This window comes from Pygocentrus nattereri, chromosome 23, assembly GCF_015220715.1.
Source record: "Pygocentrus nattereri isolate fPygNat1 chromosome 23, fPygNat1.pri, whole genome shotgun sequence".
Taxonomy (NCBI): domain Eukaryota; kingdom Metazoa; phylum Chordata; class Actinopteri; order Characiformes; family Serrasalmidae; genus Pygocentrus; species Pygocentrus nattereri.
The window spans coordinates 13765610-13779657 of NC_051233.1; the positions used below are offsets into that span (position 1 = coordinate 13765610).

At 38.3% G+C, this 14048-nt stretch overlaps 1 protein-coding gene across 2 annotated transcripts in view; it reads right to left on the reverse strand.

Annotated features, from left to right (window-relative positions):
* Window positions 1–655: 655 nt before the first annotated feature.
* The window catches only part of fam102ab (family with sequence similarity 102 member Ab), a 58236-nt gene continuing 44843 nt past the window's right edge, over window positions 656–14048 (reverse strand). For both annotated transcript variants that reach the window (XM_017701699.2, XM_017701700.2), the window contains exons 6-13: window positions 13198–13314; window positions 11862–11908; window positions 10408–10574; window positions 10200–10304; window positions 9230–9431; window positions 8531–8652; window positions 7652–7721; window positions 656–7514 (exon numbers count right to left, since the gene is read on the reverse strand). In XM_017701699.2, coding sequence (XP_017557188.1) covers window positions 7469–7514; window positions 7652–7721; window positions 8531–8652; window positions 9230–9431; window positions 10200–10304; window positions 10408–10574; window positions 11862–11908; window positions 13198–13314 — 876 coding nt within the window. In that variant the 3' untranslated portion in view covers window positions 656–7468. The remainder of the gene's footprint in view (window positions 7515–7651; window positions 7722–8530; window positions 8653–9229; window positions 9432–10199; window positions 10305–10407; window positions 10575–11861; window positions 11909–13197; window positions 13315–14048) is intronic.

Genomic DNA, 14048 nt, shown 5'->3' on the forward strand with positions numbered 1-14048 from the left:
GCTCCTCCTGTTCCTCCTTGCACAAAAGCAGAGGTAGCGGTCCTGCTGCTGGGTTGTTGCCCTCCTACGGCCTCCTCGTCTCCTGGTAGTGCCTCCAGCCTCTAGACACTACGCTGACAGACGCAGCAAACCTTGCCACAGCTCGCATTGATGTGCCATCCTGGATGAGCTGCACTACCTGAGCCACTTGTGTGGGTTGTAGAGTCCGTCTCATGCTACCACGAGTGTGAAAGCACCACCAACATTCAAAAGTGACCAAAACATCAGCCAGAAAGCAGAAAGGTACTGAGAAGTGGTCTGTGGTCCCCACCTGCAGAACCACTCCTTTATTGAGTGTGTCTTGCTAATTGCCAATAATTTCCACCTGTTGTCTATTCCATTTGCACAACAGCTGTGAAATTGATTGTCAATCAGTGTCGCTTCCTAAGTGGACAGTTTGATTTCACAGAAGTTTGATTTACTTGGAGTTATATTGTGTTGTTTAAGTGTTCCCTTTATTTTTTTGAGCAGTGTATTTAAGCCTCAAAAACATTAATCAGGAGATTTTTATCTCTTAATTGTGGCATCAACTGTGGACACGTCTCATGATGTTCAGGTCAGCTTGTGATGTTTCCTTGGCGATCAGCAACAGAGTGAGCAGCAAAGACAACAACTGTTTTGGATGCCCAAGATTTGCTTTATTTCCCCAAAATATTACATTAATACAACCCCCAAAGACACAGTTACATTACAGAATACGAAACATCCATATTCGAGTGTAGAAATATAGTTCCATCATGAGACAGTAATACACCAAATAAAACCGAATATGAGGTCAAGAAAACTTTGGAAATTATTTGTGTGATCATAAAATATATGTATTCAATAATTTTTATATAATCAGAAAAATAAACTCATCACTTTTGTGGTAAAGTTAAATATAGGTATTGACTTTTCATAGAAATCTGAAGTCATATTGGTAATTTGTTAATTGTAACCAATATAGTGGTCAAAACGGAGTCTTTCTGTCTGACTCAAGTGCATAGCTTTTCAACCCTTTACAAAATGAGAGAGAAAGGAGACAAACAGCATTAGGCGTGGAGGATTTTGCAGGTCTTGATACTTTAAACGTTAGTATTTAAGTGCCCTTGCGGTGAATGTTATGTCATTGGCCAAGGAGTCGATATTCCGGAGATCACAGTGTAGTTTAGCATTTCATTTATAATTAATACTCAATCACAACATATATGTCTGAACACAGCTGGTCAAACATATGCTATGTTGACGCTCTAGGTGAAAATAAGTAAACACATCCTCTAGAGGTGGCATTTTCCTGCCAAGGTTAGCACACAATTTCTATTCATTTCTTGAATTTAACATACTAGAAAAAAAGATAAAACATGACATAACGTGCCAAAACATTTGCACAGGCCAGATTTAGTTTTTCCAACCTGCTGAATTCCGCAAATAAACAGTAATTGTGCATTAAAATGTGCACAAGCATGTTCTCTGATGAGCACGTGTTCACTTATTTAGTATGTCAACACATCAACAAAACATCATTTGACCAGGGGTGCCCAAACGTTGGCACACAACTGTACCATGAGAATTTAAAGAAAACAAACCATTCACCTTGGATATAATGTAAATCATAAGACTATAATTCCCATTATTCTAAGGAGTAAATAACAGCACAGACGTGCCCCAGGATGAGTGAATTACACTGACTTTCAAGCATTATTTCTTTTTATAGCAAAGAACAGCAAATGACACAAATACTGCATGTACAAAACCATTTTCCCTCAAACATCCCAGTACTTTTATATTCAGTTCTCCGCATCAAAATCAACTTTACATCTACCTTTGTGAATAAAAAAAAAGATAAATCAATCACAGGTTACAGTCCATTATGACCGAAAATGATAGCACGACACAAGAGGCTCTTTTTTAAATGCAGGAAAAAACAAAAACAGAGAGAACAACCATCAAAAACTAGCCTCTTTCAGTTGTGAGTACATCAATCATTTCATGCTGTCACAATGTTCGTCCGCCACTAAAGAATCAACACAGAGAGCAGTGATGGCAACTGAATGTGGGGGAAAGGTTCAAATAAACCAGCCCGCTGGTTTGGAAATCCAAAAGAACAGGACAGTATAAAGCATGAACGTATCGCTCATAATGTTGGCGAGCAAGGGAGGTACAAAGACACAGACAGGCTGAATGTCTGTCTAACAACTGACAGACAAAAAGAAAAGGTGCATTCTAAAACAGAACATTTCAGAGATTCCCTTGATGCTAGTGTGGTAGTCTACTTGAAAACCTCTCACTCTTTATATGCCCAGATAAGACTCAGATCAATGCGATCTCTATGGACTAATCATATTAACATAATTAACGCTTAACAGAATTATTGGCACCTTTTTAAGGAAACTTTTTTTGGTTCAGGCGGTTCACTTAAAATCCGAGACATCGAATCGAAGCTTTCAGTGAGGTAAACAGCTATAATAATCAAAATCTTGTACAAATATAGGTCTAAGGGACTTTTAAGACACTTACGTGCTTGTTCATATACAGTCCCGTGCAAATGTTGGGCACCTCTGGTCAAATTATGATTTTTGTTTTTGTTAAGTGAAAGCAAGTAAACAGCTACAGAAAACACATGAGAAAAAATAAAACATAAACGGCCACATTCACCAATATCTTCTCAAGTTTTTTCTCAAATTTCTTCTTGAGAAAGGTCTTCAGTAAAAGTCAGATGTCAGATTTATAACGTAGACTCACACCTTTGTGCTCTTGAGTGTGTGTAGAGTCTGCTCTTACCTAAGAACAAATCCCAGATAGGAAAACATTGGTGAATGTCAGAATCTTTGTGGGAAACCTGTGTAAGGGGGTTTTTAAGAAGGAATTTATTCTTAGGAACAGTTCAGAAATGAGGTCCAAAATGTGGCATATGCAAAAGGTTTATGTCTTATTTTTTTTCCAGTTAGTAAATAAAGAGATCAATTCCAAAATGCTGTAACAATTTTGGATATAAAATTTTTCTGAAAAGAATAAAAGCTGATCTATAATGCAAAACAATCTTTATTTCACACATTATTAATCAAACTAGAGCATTTACATTTCTTGCATGTATAACGTCCACTGCCAAAATACCTTTACAGACCCTTAACAGAAATTATGCACAGAAATGTGCCACATTTAACTGTGTGTACATGGCTATGGGGTGCCCAAAGTTTTGCACAATACATGACCACTAAAAAGTATACAGCTAGATTTTCTTCATGATAAATAACTCTGTATGTACATTTTCTTAGGGCCATTTTACCTCAAATAAAGCTTAGATTTTTCGCATATTTGCCTTTTGCTCATATTTACCAAGGGTGCTAATACTTCTGAAAGACACAGTATAATGATGAAGAACCTGAGAAAGTCGTCACTCCATCACAGGGTCTTAACTAGGACATAATGAGTGACTTCACCACAAGATATTACAATAAAAAGGGCATTAAAGGAGTATTCCACATGAAATCCATTCCCTAAAGGGCACATATCCCACATCTGTCTTGTATTCTTTTCCCCCTGAGGTTCATTTTTCTGTGATTTCATGTGTCCTAATTAATTTTCACATGGCCATTTTCCAACCTCTCTTTATACTTATTGGGGTGGTGCGAACCCGCTGTAGGCTGAAAATGTGACTATATGTAAACAATAGACATCACATTAATGTATTTAAGTGGTTTTACAGCTTAGTTTCTGTGCATGGACTGTATGGACCAGGGTGTGAGTGAAATGTTTTGAAACTTTAACAGTCATATATGATATAATCATATATGACACTCCTGCTCATATTTTTGATACTTTTCTAAGTGAGAATAAACTAACACATCCTCATAGAGAATCCACCTGAATATATGGCATTTTTCTGCAAATTGTAGTGCACAATCTCTATTTATTTGTTTAACATATTGGAAAAAGATTAAGCGTAAAAAATAAAAAAGAGCGTCATATGTACTCCAGCACGGACCATAATTTACGCAATTTATGTTTTATTTTTATGTTGAATTTAGCAAATAAACAGTAACTGTGCACTCAAATGTGAAGAAACCGTGTGTTCTCTTTAGAGAAAACCTCATTTGGGCACACAACGGTACATACTATTTTTTCATGATATGGGCCCTTTCATATATTATTCCTTATGCAAAGGGTTTGTTATTTATTCTGTTTGTTAAACTGTGTTCAATGTGAAATTCTCCTTTAATGAAGCATTAAGCCCACATTGCACGGTATAAGTAAAGACATAATAACAGAACTAGACGTGCAAAGAGCTCAGAGACTCAGTGTAATTTCTCTAGTCTGTTTGTTCTCTCAGATCAACTGAGAGGCTTTTTTCTCCATGACTAAGATCATGGCTAGCTCACTCAAACTCGAAAAAAAAAAACAGCATACAGACTTTTATCTAACACACACACACACACACACGGGGGGGGCTTCTTTGTTTCTGTACGCACACCAGGTGCTGTCGCCAAGCCGAGTCACATGGTTGTGAGTCATCTGCTCTGATCTAATTCAACAAACAAAGTGATTCTTCAGCCACATCCTCCACCATCCACTGACACATTCCATTATACAGCACACATGCTCATAATGATGAACACATTTCCTTGAAGCAGGACTGGCTGCGGTCCATTCACCAAACCACGCTATTATGCCTGCTGAAAATCAGAAGACACCAGTGCACAGCACTGTAGTATAACACATTGGTGGAAACCAGCAGCCACTGTCAGAAAAAAAAACTTATCCTGGGGGCCTTTGGAATTGATTTTCAGGGACAATTTTGACCTTTAGGAGGTTATTTTAGCCAGTCTGTCTTTGTAAGTACAACATTACCTTGGAACACTTTACTATATTGTATTCTGTTACTTTATTTATGTTCTCATTGTGTTGCTCGGTATGCCTATCCTCTCCTGATGTTGCACCAGATTGAGAAATTCGTGTTTTTTTGAGAAATTAGCATTTTTTCCAATGCTGTGGGGAGAAGGAGGCCATCCTACCCTCCCAGAAAAAGTGAGACCAATTACATTCTCTGGGATTTCTGGTTACAGATGGCTGTGGCATCACCAGGGATCATACTAGTGATTTCCTGATGACAGAACCAGTGTTTACATGGTTGCACCACTCAGGAATCCACTTTAGGTCTTTTTAAATAAAAAAAAAAGAGTGCCTCATTTCACCCACATTATTCACTCAGCTATTGCCAAATGATCAAGTAACTTTTTTAAAATAGTGTGTGGACTAATTGTGCATTCCACTGGACTGGAAATAAAATAAGAAATCTGCAATGGAATGACTACCCAAGTGATTGGATCACCAATTTTTATTTTCTAAACATGCTGTTTTCTGAAAACATTCTGTAATAGCCTGGCATTAATGTAGATCCTCCTAAGATGCTTATTAGGCTGCATTCACATTACAAGTCTTTTTGCTGAGTTCCAATTTTTTTCAGATTGGATCTCTCTGTCTCACTGGTTCACATTTGTATATTTGATGCATATTTGTCTAACATGTGTGAACATGTGTACCCTGAAATAGCCCGCATTTACAAATCCTAATCAATTACTGTGTTCACATTAACATTCTCATTCCTTAATTCAGTTAATTATTCACATTCATGTAGATAAGTGACTCAAATCTTTCAATGTGACAAACCTGTCCTGTAACAAATTCATACACAAATCCTAATCAATAACGTCACATGAATGAACCACAGATCAAGCCTTTGTCACAGAGATAATTTGCTCAGAACTGCTCTCAGCTGTTCATTATTTCAACAAGATGAAGGTAAAAAAGAGTCAGATGTATTTCTTTCGCATTGCATTGCTTCCGATCTGACCCTTAAGGTCACATGGCCACAAATTGGATATACATCCAATCTGAGACCACAGATGAAAGTGGCTCAGATCTGATTTAAAGAGATTCAAGGCGTTTCAAGGGACAGGTTCCTTTCACATTAATGATTGATCCAAATCACTTCCTCACAAGAATGTAAACCCTCAAATTAGAAAGACTGTCCAAGGAAAAAATCTGAATTGATGAGGCTTGTAATGTGAACACAGCCAGAAGTGGTTGGAAATGTCTGATTTTTTGCATTCACAGAGCTCTAACAACATTAGACATGTGTTACAAAGAGACACAAAATGTGCCTCTTTGATGAGGTAATGTGAGTGCCATGATCTGCCATTCAAACACCAGCTTCCTGTGGGAATCCATATTTCTTCATTTAGAAGCATTGTAACACATTTAGATTGAAAGTCAGAAGTACCAACTTGGAAGTTCTGAATTCAACGGAACACAGCCATAAGCACTCAGGAGCAGGTGACCAACTTCTAAGAAGAATGCATTAAATGTATACAGGAATGCAAGAGGCACTTTTACATGTCAAGAGCAAAATTTTGGGGCCTTATTTAACCTCCACTCATTTTGAGGCTGCCTGCAGCACATACACAAACAATAAGAGGGGAAGTAGAGTGTGTGCTGGACAAATGGACAGAAGATGTGGAGAAGAATGGCAATGAAGAAACTTGACTTGTGGTTCCACCAGGCCAGCTGGAGAACTTCTAAGGAGATTCACATGAATTGACACATTTACCATCACCAAAATACACACACACGCACACACACATTCACAAAAAGGCCCTAATGTATGGAGGAATGGACAGAAGCTTCCATGCCTACCTCAACATGAACTTATTCTGTATGGCCAGCCATACAGCACTGTGTATATTCACCTTTGTGTCATATGGATTAATAAAGTCATTCCCAATGCAGGTAAAAAAGGCTGTGGTTAGGCAAAAGCAGGATCATTAGGAACATTCATGCGAAGACATTTTTAACACATTTTAGTGGTTTGTATCCCAGGCAGAACACACAACCTGTACTAAAAGGGTTTGGCTGTGCATTGTTAAAACTAAAAGATGAGAAAGAAAACCGTAGGTTGAAACCATTAAATAATATCTGAATGGCTAAGCAATATATAAATCATATTTCTATTGAAAATACTAGAGACTGCCATTTAGGTCATAAACATGGTGATTTATGGGTCAATGACAGCTTTTCACAGTGTTAAGACTATATTTCCCACAATGCCTTATTTCTTCAAGGCATTTCAAGTTTATTTACTTGCAATAAGGTGTCATTAAAGTGTTAATCTTTTTTGATTACGGGGTTTTACAATACAATAATAATAATAACGAACTACCCACCACCGTTTCCATAAATGTGACATAAGATTTAAGGTGTTATTATTGTAGTGTGTGAGTACACAAATCAGTAATCAGTAAAGATAATAAAAAAGAGACAAATGCAAGCAGAAAACAACTTGTCAGTGGGATGCCTGATGTGCACTCTGCCTTGATGATCCTCACGTCTCTGGACCATCTTCTTTATGTGAAGAGCCCAGCTGGACAGACAGTGCTTGGATGCCACAATGACACTAATGACTCTCGATCACAACAGGCTCAAACACACCTGCCGACACCCTGCCAGAAAATGGAAACACATTCATTACTCTTTATTTATTTCTTTATTTCATTATTTTTCAGCGTTTGCATTAAGAATAGTGATGAGGATATAATTTAAGCATAATCCAATTAAACCTGCCATTGGACTGGCTCACCTGTTGCCCAGCTGGATGCCGCCAAGGGCAGTGGTACCATCCCTACTGACAAACAGTCGCAAATTGCTATCTGTGAGAGAGAGAGACAGCAAGAGAGACAGAGCGAGAGAGAGAGCGAGAGAGAGAGAGAGAGAGAGAGAGAGAGAGAGAGAGAGAGAGAGAGAGAGAGAGCGAGAGAGAGAGAGAGAGAGAGAGAGAGAGAGAGAGAGGGGAAGAGAGCGAAATGAAAAAGTTATACAGAAGAGTGGGGAGTGGACAGTTCCTAAAAATGAAGCTGATTACAGATGGTGTACACAGTTTGCACTGGGGTGCTGGCCAATTCAGCAGATTATATACTCACAACTTCATAACTTCATAATTACCATATGACCAGAACAATATAAACCCATTTTGCTCATGTCATTTTTGTACTGTAGCCTATTTCTGACAGGTAGTAAAATAGATGTTTACTCTTAGTATCAAAAGTTGATTGACTATATACTAATGACTACTTTTCTTGTGTGGAAAAAATTACTCAATGCCTAGAGATTTTGTAGTATGTCAAAATAATAACTTATTACTCTCAACATTAGAGTTAAAACATAAACCAGCACTTGAAATACTGTTGCCAGAAACCAGAAAAAAACAACAGGCATCTTTTTTTGCCAGTTTGCGAAAACAAACATCAATTTTGTTGGATGGCGTCTCTGAGCAACAATGGCACCAAAAATATGGCAGTATATATTATCTGCTGCTCCTTTTATCTTATTCTGGGAGCTTAATGGCTGTTACACCTATATAGTAAAAATTTCTGAATCAGAACAAGGCTTTTGAGAAATTGCTTGAAACTCATCAGGGCGGCCACATTTCTGATTTTGACACGTGTGATGTTCTACACACCCTCATTGTTGCTGGCATCAGCAAAGTTCTGACTCTGGACGATCTTCTCAACAATGTCGTCAGCATCAATGCGCGTATCATCCACCCAGGTTGGATGGTTCTCCACAGAGTCCTTCTTTCTCCTACAAAAGTCAAAACTTGTAAATACACTTACAGCAGAGCTAGTCATATTACCAAGAGAAAGAAAGCAATGTACCTGACAGCAGGTTTTGGGATAACCATACACTTTATTTCATCTACTTTTTAAGTAAATCATGTGGGTGTAGAAATGCATCATGGTGCTTCAATCAGAAGGTGGTAGTTCCACTGCATTGATTTCAGAATGTTCTTATTATTAATAATAATAACATGCTGGCCAAAATAAAAACTTCATTCTATTGTCAAATGTTGAAAACAATTTTTGAGCGGTTATATTCCACTACTGTGCAATATTATTTGTGTTATTTGTCAGTTATTTGTGAGTATTCAGTGTATGTTTACTTTTAATTCTAAATCATATATATTTAATCAAATTGAACTGTTGTGAAATTTGACATTTCATGATGTACTGTATCATTTCCTAAATAATTGTAATCAGACTGAATTGTTTAACAACCCTAATAAATACCCCATTTACTACTGTAGTGCTGTTTCTTTAACCTTTCAACTGCATGTAATGTCTGTTGCTGCCTGTTGAGGGATCAGGGTCATGGCTGTTACCTGGATGGTCGGTTTGGGAGCAGGGTAGGCCGTGGTGGGCGTGGGGGCTTTTCCGCTTTCACTGGTTCTTTCTCAGGCTCCGGGGGGCTCTCACTAGGTGCTGTGGCTCCTGCTGAAGTGTTGCTACTGCTGGTGGAGGTGTTCCGTCTGTGCTGGCTCAGATCCGTCAAGCTGGACGAGCGGGAATGCTCTGTGCTGTAGCCTGCAGGCAGGACCCACACATGCCACAAATCAGTTACCGGCACTTGAGGGTCTAAGCGTGAAAATTAAATAAATAAATAAATAAATAAAAGACATTCTTTGAGGTAACAATTTTACCAGCATTTTTTTTACATTTCAGAGAAGACAGAAAGGATAAATACCACCATTCATGTTTGAAATCAATGTTGCCAATAACATTAAAGCCAATTTTATTACAGATAAATGTTCACAATTATTCTGTACGGAGCTGTAGTTGAGGTGATACCTGGGAGAACTACATGACATTGAGAATAAAGTTATAATGATATTAAGATCCAGAATGCCTCATATTTATCTCATAAAAGGTAATCAACCCTCATGGAAGATAAACGGACATTACAGAATCATTACAGAATATGACTTGGCAATTAATAAATTCTTACTGTTCCCAAAAACCTGCAAATACTTTTATTGTCTAGTTTATAATATTTCAACATACAGTTTATTAATTGTTATATGATTTTAATAAATTAACAATTATGACCATGTGCATCTATGTTGTTCTTGTTGTATATAGTTTTTTAAAGAATATTTTAAAAATGGTTCTACATACTCCCAGTCACCAAACAATTTTTGATACTATAAAGAACCTTTTAACTAAGAGTGTACAACAAACTCAGAAGACTGTTAATATTAGGTAAGAAGCCTATTACAAACGCATTCCACATATTTGAAATAGACAAGAGAATAAATGGTCCAATCGCATGTATGATTCGTGATGGAGTCCCACCTGAGACTTTGCTCTGCTGGCTGGCGTAGCTGGAATTCCTCGAGTGGCCTGTGTGAAACACCTCATCTGGACTGGAGAGGTTCTCATCTAACACCTCTGGCAGACCTACAAACACACACACACACACACACACACACACACACAGAGTCAGACTTGAAGCAAAATGCACACAGTGTTACTGAGTTATTAACAAGTGGTCTCAGCTGACCTGAGCAGGGAGCGGAGGCTCTGGGTTTGAGTGTCCGGCTGGTGTTGATGCCCAGGTTGATGCCCGCTGGTGCAATTGGTTTGTCGCCAGTGCCCTCTCCTTTACAGTCCAGCTGCAAAGATGGGTCCTGGCCAGCAAACGCTGTGGTTTTAGCAGTGCTCGGAGGCCTGGGATATGGGGAACACATACATTCAGTTATTCAACACTGCAGGGAAGCTCTACCTGGGAGCTCTGATAGGAACTAAATCTATCTATCTATCTATCTATCTATCTATCTATCTATCTATCTATCTATCTATCTATCCATCCATCCATCCATCCATCCATCCATCCATCCATCCATTTCTCTATTCTCTTTCCATATGGCTCTCCAGAATACTGTGTAGACACTACCTTTTTAATTTAACTTAATTAAATAAAAATAACCAGGAATTATCTTTCAGCATCAGGAAAAAAGCAGCAAACAGAAAATTACAGAGCAGTCTTCAATTCTTTTCAGTAGACTTGATGTTTGCTGGCATATTTTTCCACACCTTCAGTCTAAGAAGTTGGTTGCATTTTCTGCTTTTCTGTATTCTAGTGCAAATTTTGTGTTTTAAGTAACATCTTGAAACGGCAGCCTTTCAGACCCATAGTGTTGAGTCGCCTCAGTCAAAGGATGGAAACAATAAGGTGCTCAGACTTAAACAGCAGACAAATTTTTATATTGCACTCGCTAATGTGTTGGAAGCATCTGTGCTGTGCAATTATATATATATGTATGTGTGTGTGTGTTTGTGTGTATGTGTGTATATATATATATATACACACACACACACACACACACACACACACACACACACACACACACACACATATATATATTTGCTGCGTTTGTCAGTGAAAATTTCTGAATGACTGGAAAACTGTTTTTACTAGAAATTAAAGTAAACTAATGGGTGACCTTTGGACAGTATTCTCTCTAACTCTCTTATTTAATTTATTTATCTATCTGTCTATTCAAGATGGCCTATTGACTGCCTCTGTGTTTTCAATTCCAGCTGTGACAACTGCAGACAAAGCAAAAGTGGCCAGTCACTTAATACAGGAGCTGATTTAGGAAATAATACAGGAGCTGATCCCTTGACTGCATACAGGACAACTAAAACCATGATGGGCAGTCTTCAACTGCAGTTTAATTCATACAACCCCAATGTTTCAATAAAAAAAAAAAACTCATCACATGCCAGCAGGTGGCACTACATGAACGAGTGTGGAGGCAGTTACGAACTTCTCATAATTTCTAGCAAGAAGATAATTCAGACCAGGATGATTCAACAGACAATCACAGCTCAGTATAGAGGTAGTTATATATTTGTTCCAAAGCTGTGTACTTAAAATGAAACCTCATGCTAGGTCTAAGCAAAGATCTTTGAAAACCCCCCTAAATCCAATCCAGGAAAAGAATGACTCACGTTTTAAAGCAAGGGTCCCCAGAGAGTAGAGTCATACCAATGGTAACCTTAAGAAAAATAACAAAACAAAAAAGAAAACAAACAGAACGTTACTATTTAAAGCAAAACTTACCAACACATTAGCATATTTATAGCACCATAACCCCAAAGCATCATTTCCACACTTTCTAAAATGAATAGCATCAATTACACTGAACAAAAAAATAACTGACTCAAAACAGCGCTTCCCTTTGTCAGTGCAATACACAGCTTTCACAAAATAGACCAGACAGTGACTCAAGCTTAAAAAAAGGCATTCAGATTCAAAATAAGCTGTGAATGGGTTGGTTCGTTCGCACGTTTCCAACACACTCAACGAGTGGATGCAAATGAGCGCTGTGATCATGGGGAACAGCATGCATGGATATTTCCACACAAAGAGGTACTCCAGGCTGGAGTTAAAATAGACAGAGATGTAAAATGGCTAAAAATGTCTTTTACTCAAACCACTTCTTTGTGAGACAAAGCTATGGAACACAGGGTGATGGTTTCCAGCTGTGGGAACAGCCTAAGACACACATTACATATATGGATTATTCTGTGCGGGCAATCATGATCAACTATTGACAGTGGTGCAGTGGGTAGTGCTGTTGTCTCACCACAAGGAGGGCCTGGGTTCGATAACCTGACCAGGGTTCAGTTTCCATGTGCTAAATGTGTGCCCCTAAGTGTGAATGTATATGTCATGTATATGTCTGCCTTGTGAATGGGGTGTTTACTGCCTTCCGCCCAGTGACCACTGGAATAGGCTCTAGCACTACCCCTGTGTGCCAGGAGTATAAGTGATTTAGATTGTGTGTGTGTGTGTGTGTGTGTGTGTGTGTGTGTGTGTGTGTGTGTGTGTGCACGCATTTGATTTGTAGTGAATCATGATTACCTATTAATGCCATTAATTAGTTAATGCATTTTCCAAGTCTGACCTGTGAACCATCTGCTGTAAGTTGCTATGATAGAATCCATGACTGTAGACCTCTTGTTCAAATATAGCTTTTATATAAAAGCAACAGCAAAGTGGACACTACAGTTTTTCTTGAGCATTTCCACTATAACAAGAATCCACGAGCTCTATGAACTAGAATGAAAGCAAGAGCCCACAGTCACAGCACTGGAACTCCTATAATATTGGCTGTACCCACTATTGCTCTCACTGGATATTCAGCCTAACGAAATCACATTATTTTCATGTCCAGGTTGCTGAATGTTCATGATATACATTATTTAAGTATAAATATACATTCTGATGGATCATTTTTGTCCACCTCTTTAACTAAAACATTTAATTATTACACAGACTCACTTTCAGGATGGAGTTGTCTTGCCGAGTGTTCTTGGTGTCGTAGCCTTCCAGTATACAGCACCGCACAGTGGAGCCTGAACCTGCAAACTCCGCCATGTTGAGGTCAGCAAAGCCCAGCTGAGGTTAAAAGCAAAAAGAGAGAGGGAGAAAGAAAGACATTTTAAATAAGTGCAGAAAAAAGTATGTATCCTAAAAGCTAGAAATTCTGCACTGCTCCAATGAGAATAAATGACTTAAGATAAACAGCACATGACCTTTCTCAGTCATTTCACTGCACTCCAGACTTTTCCCACCAGAGCACTAAGAGCTTGGTGAATTGTCTCTCCACTAAGCCCAAAAAAAAAACACTAACACAGATGGGGCAGCCTTCATTTCCAAGCAATGCAATTATGCCATCACGGGGACATGCTGCACCAATTTCTGACCAATACTTTGCTAAACTAAGACATGAGGCTCCCAGTGAAAAGCACAACGTCAAAACATGAGCCCTTTTTACTCTCAAAACATTACAGGGATACTTTAATCGGTAATGCCCAGTCATTACATCATTCACACATGCAGCCCTTAAAAAGTACTTTACCAGGATGCATATAACGATATGTTAAGTTTACTTAAAATTAATTACCATTGCTGAGTAAAAGTGCATGTGTGAAAGGTGTCAAAACACTTGTACTGGTTATGAATAGATTTATTGTTGTACTGGAATGTTATATTATATTACAATAATGACATATGCAGTGCTGAAAAATTGTCAGCTTAGTTGTTGTTTGTTAGTCACTCAGTCACTCAACTGCAGTTCCACTAGCATGGCAATAAGTATGCCAATAAGTTTTGTCCCACCACTTTTGGAA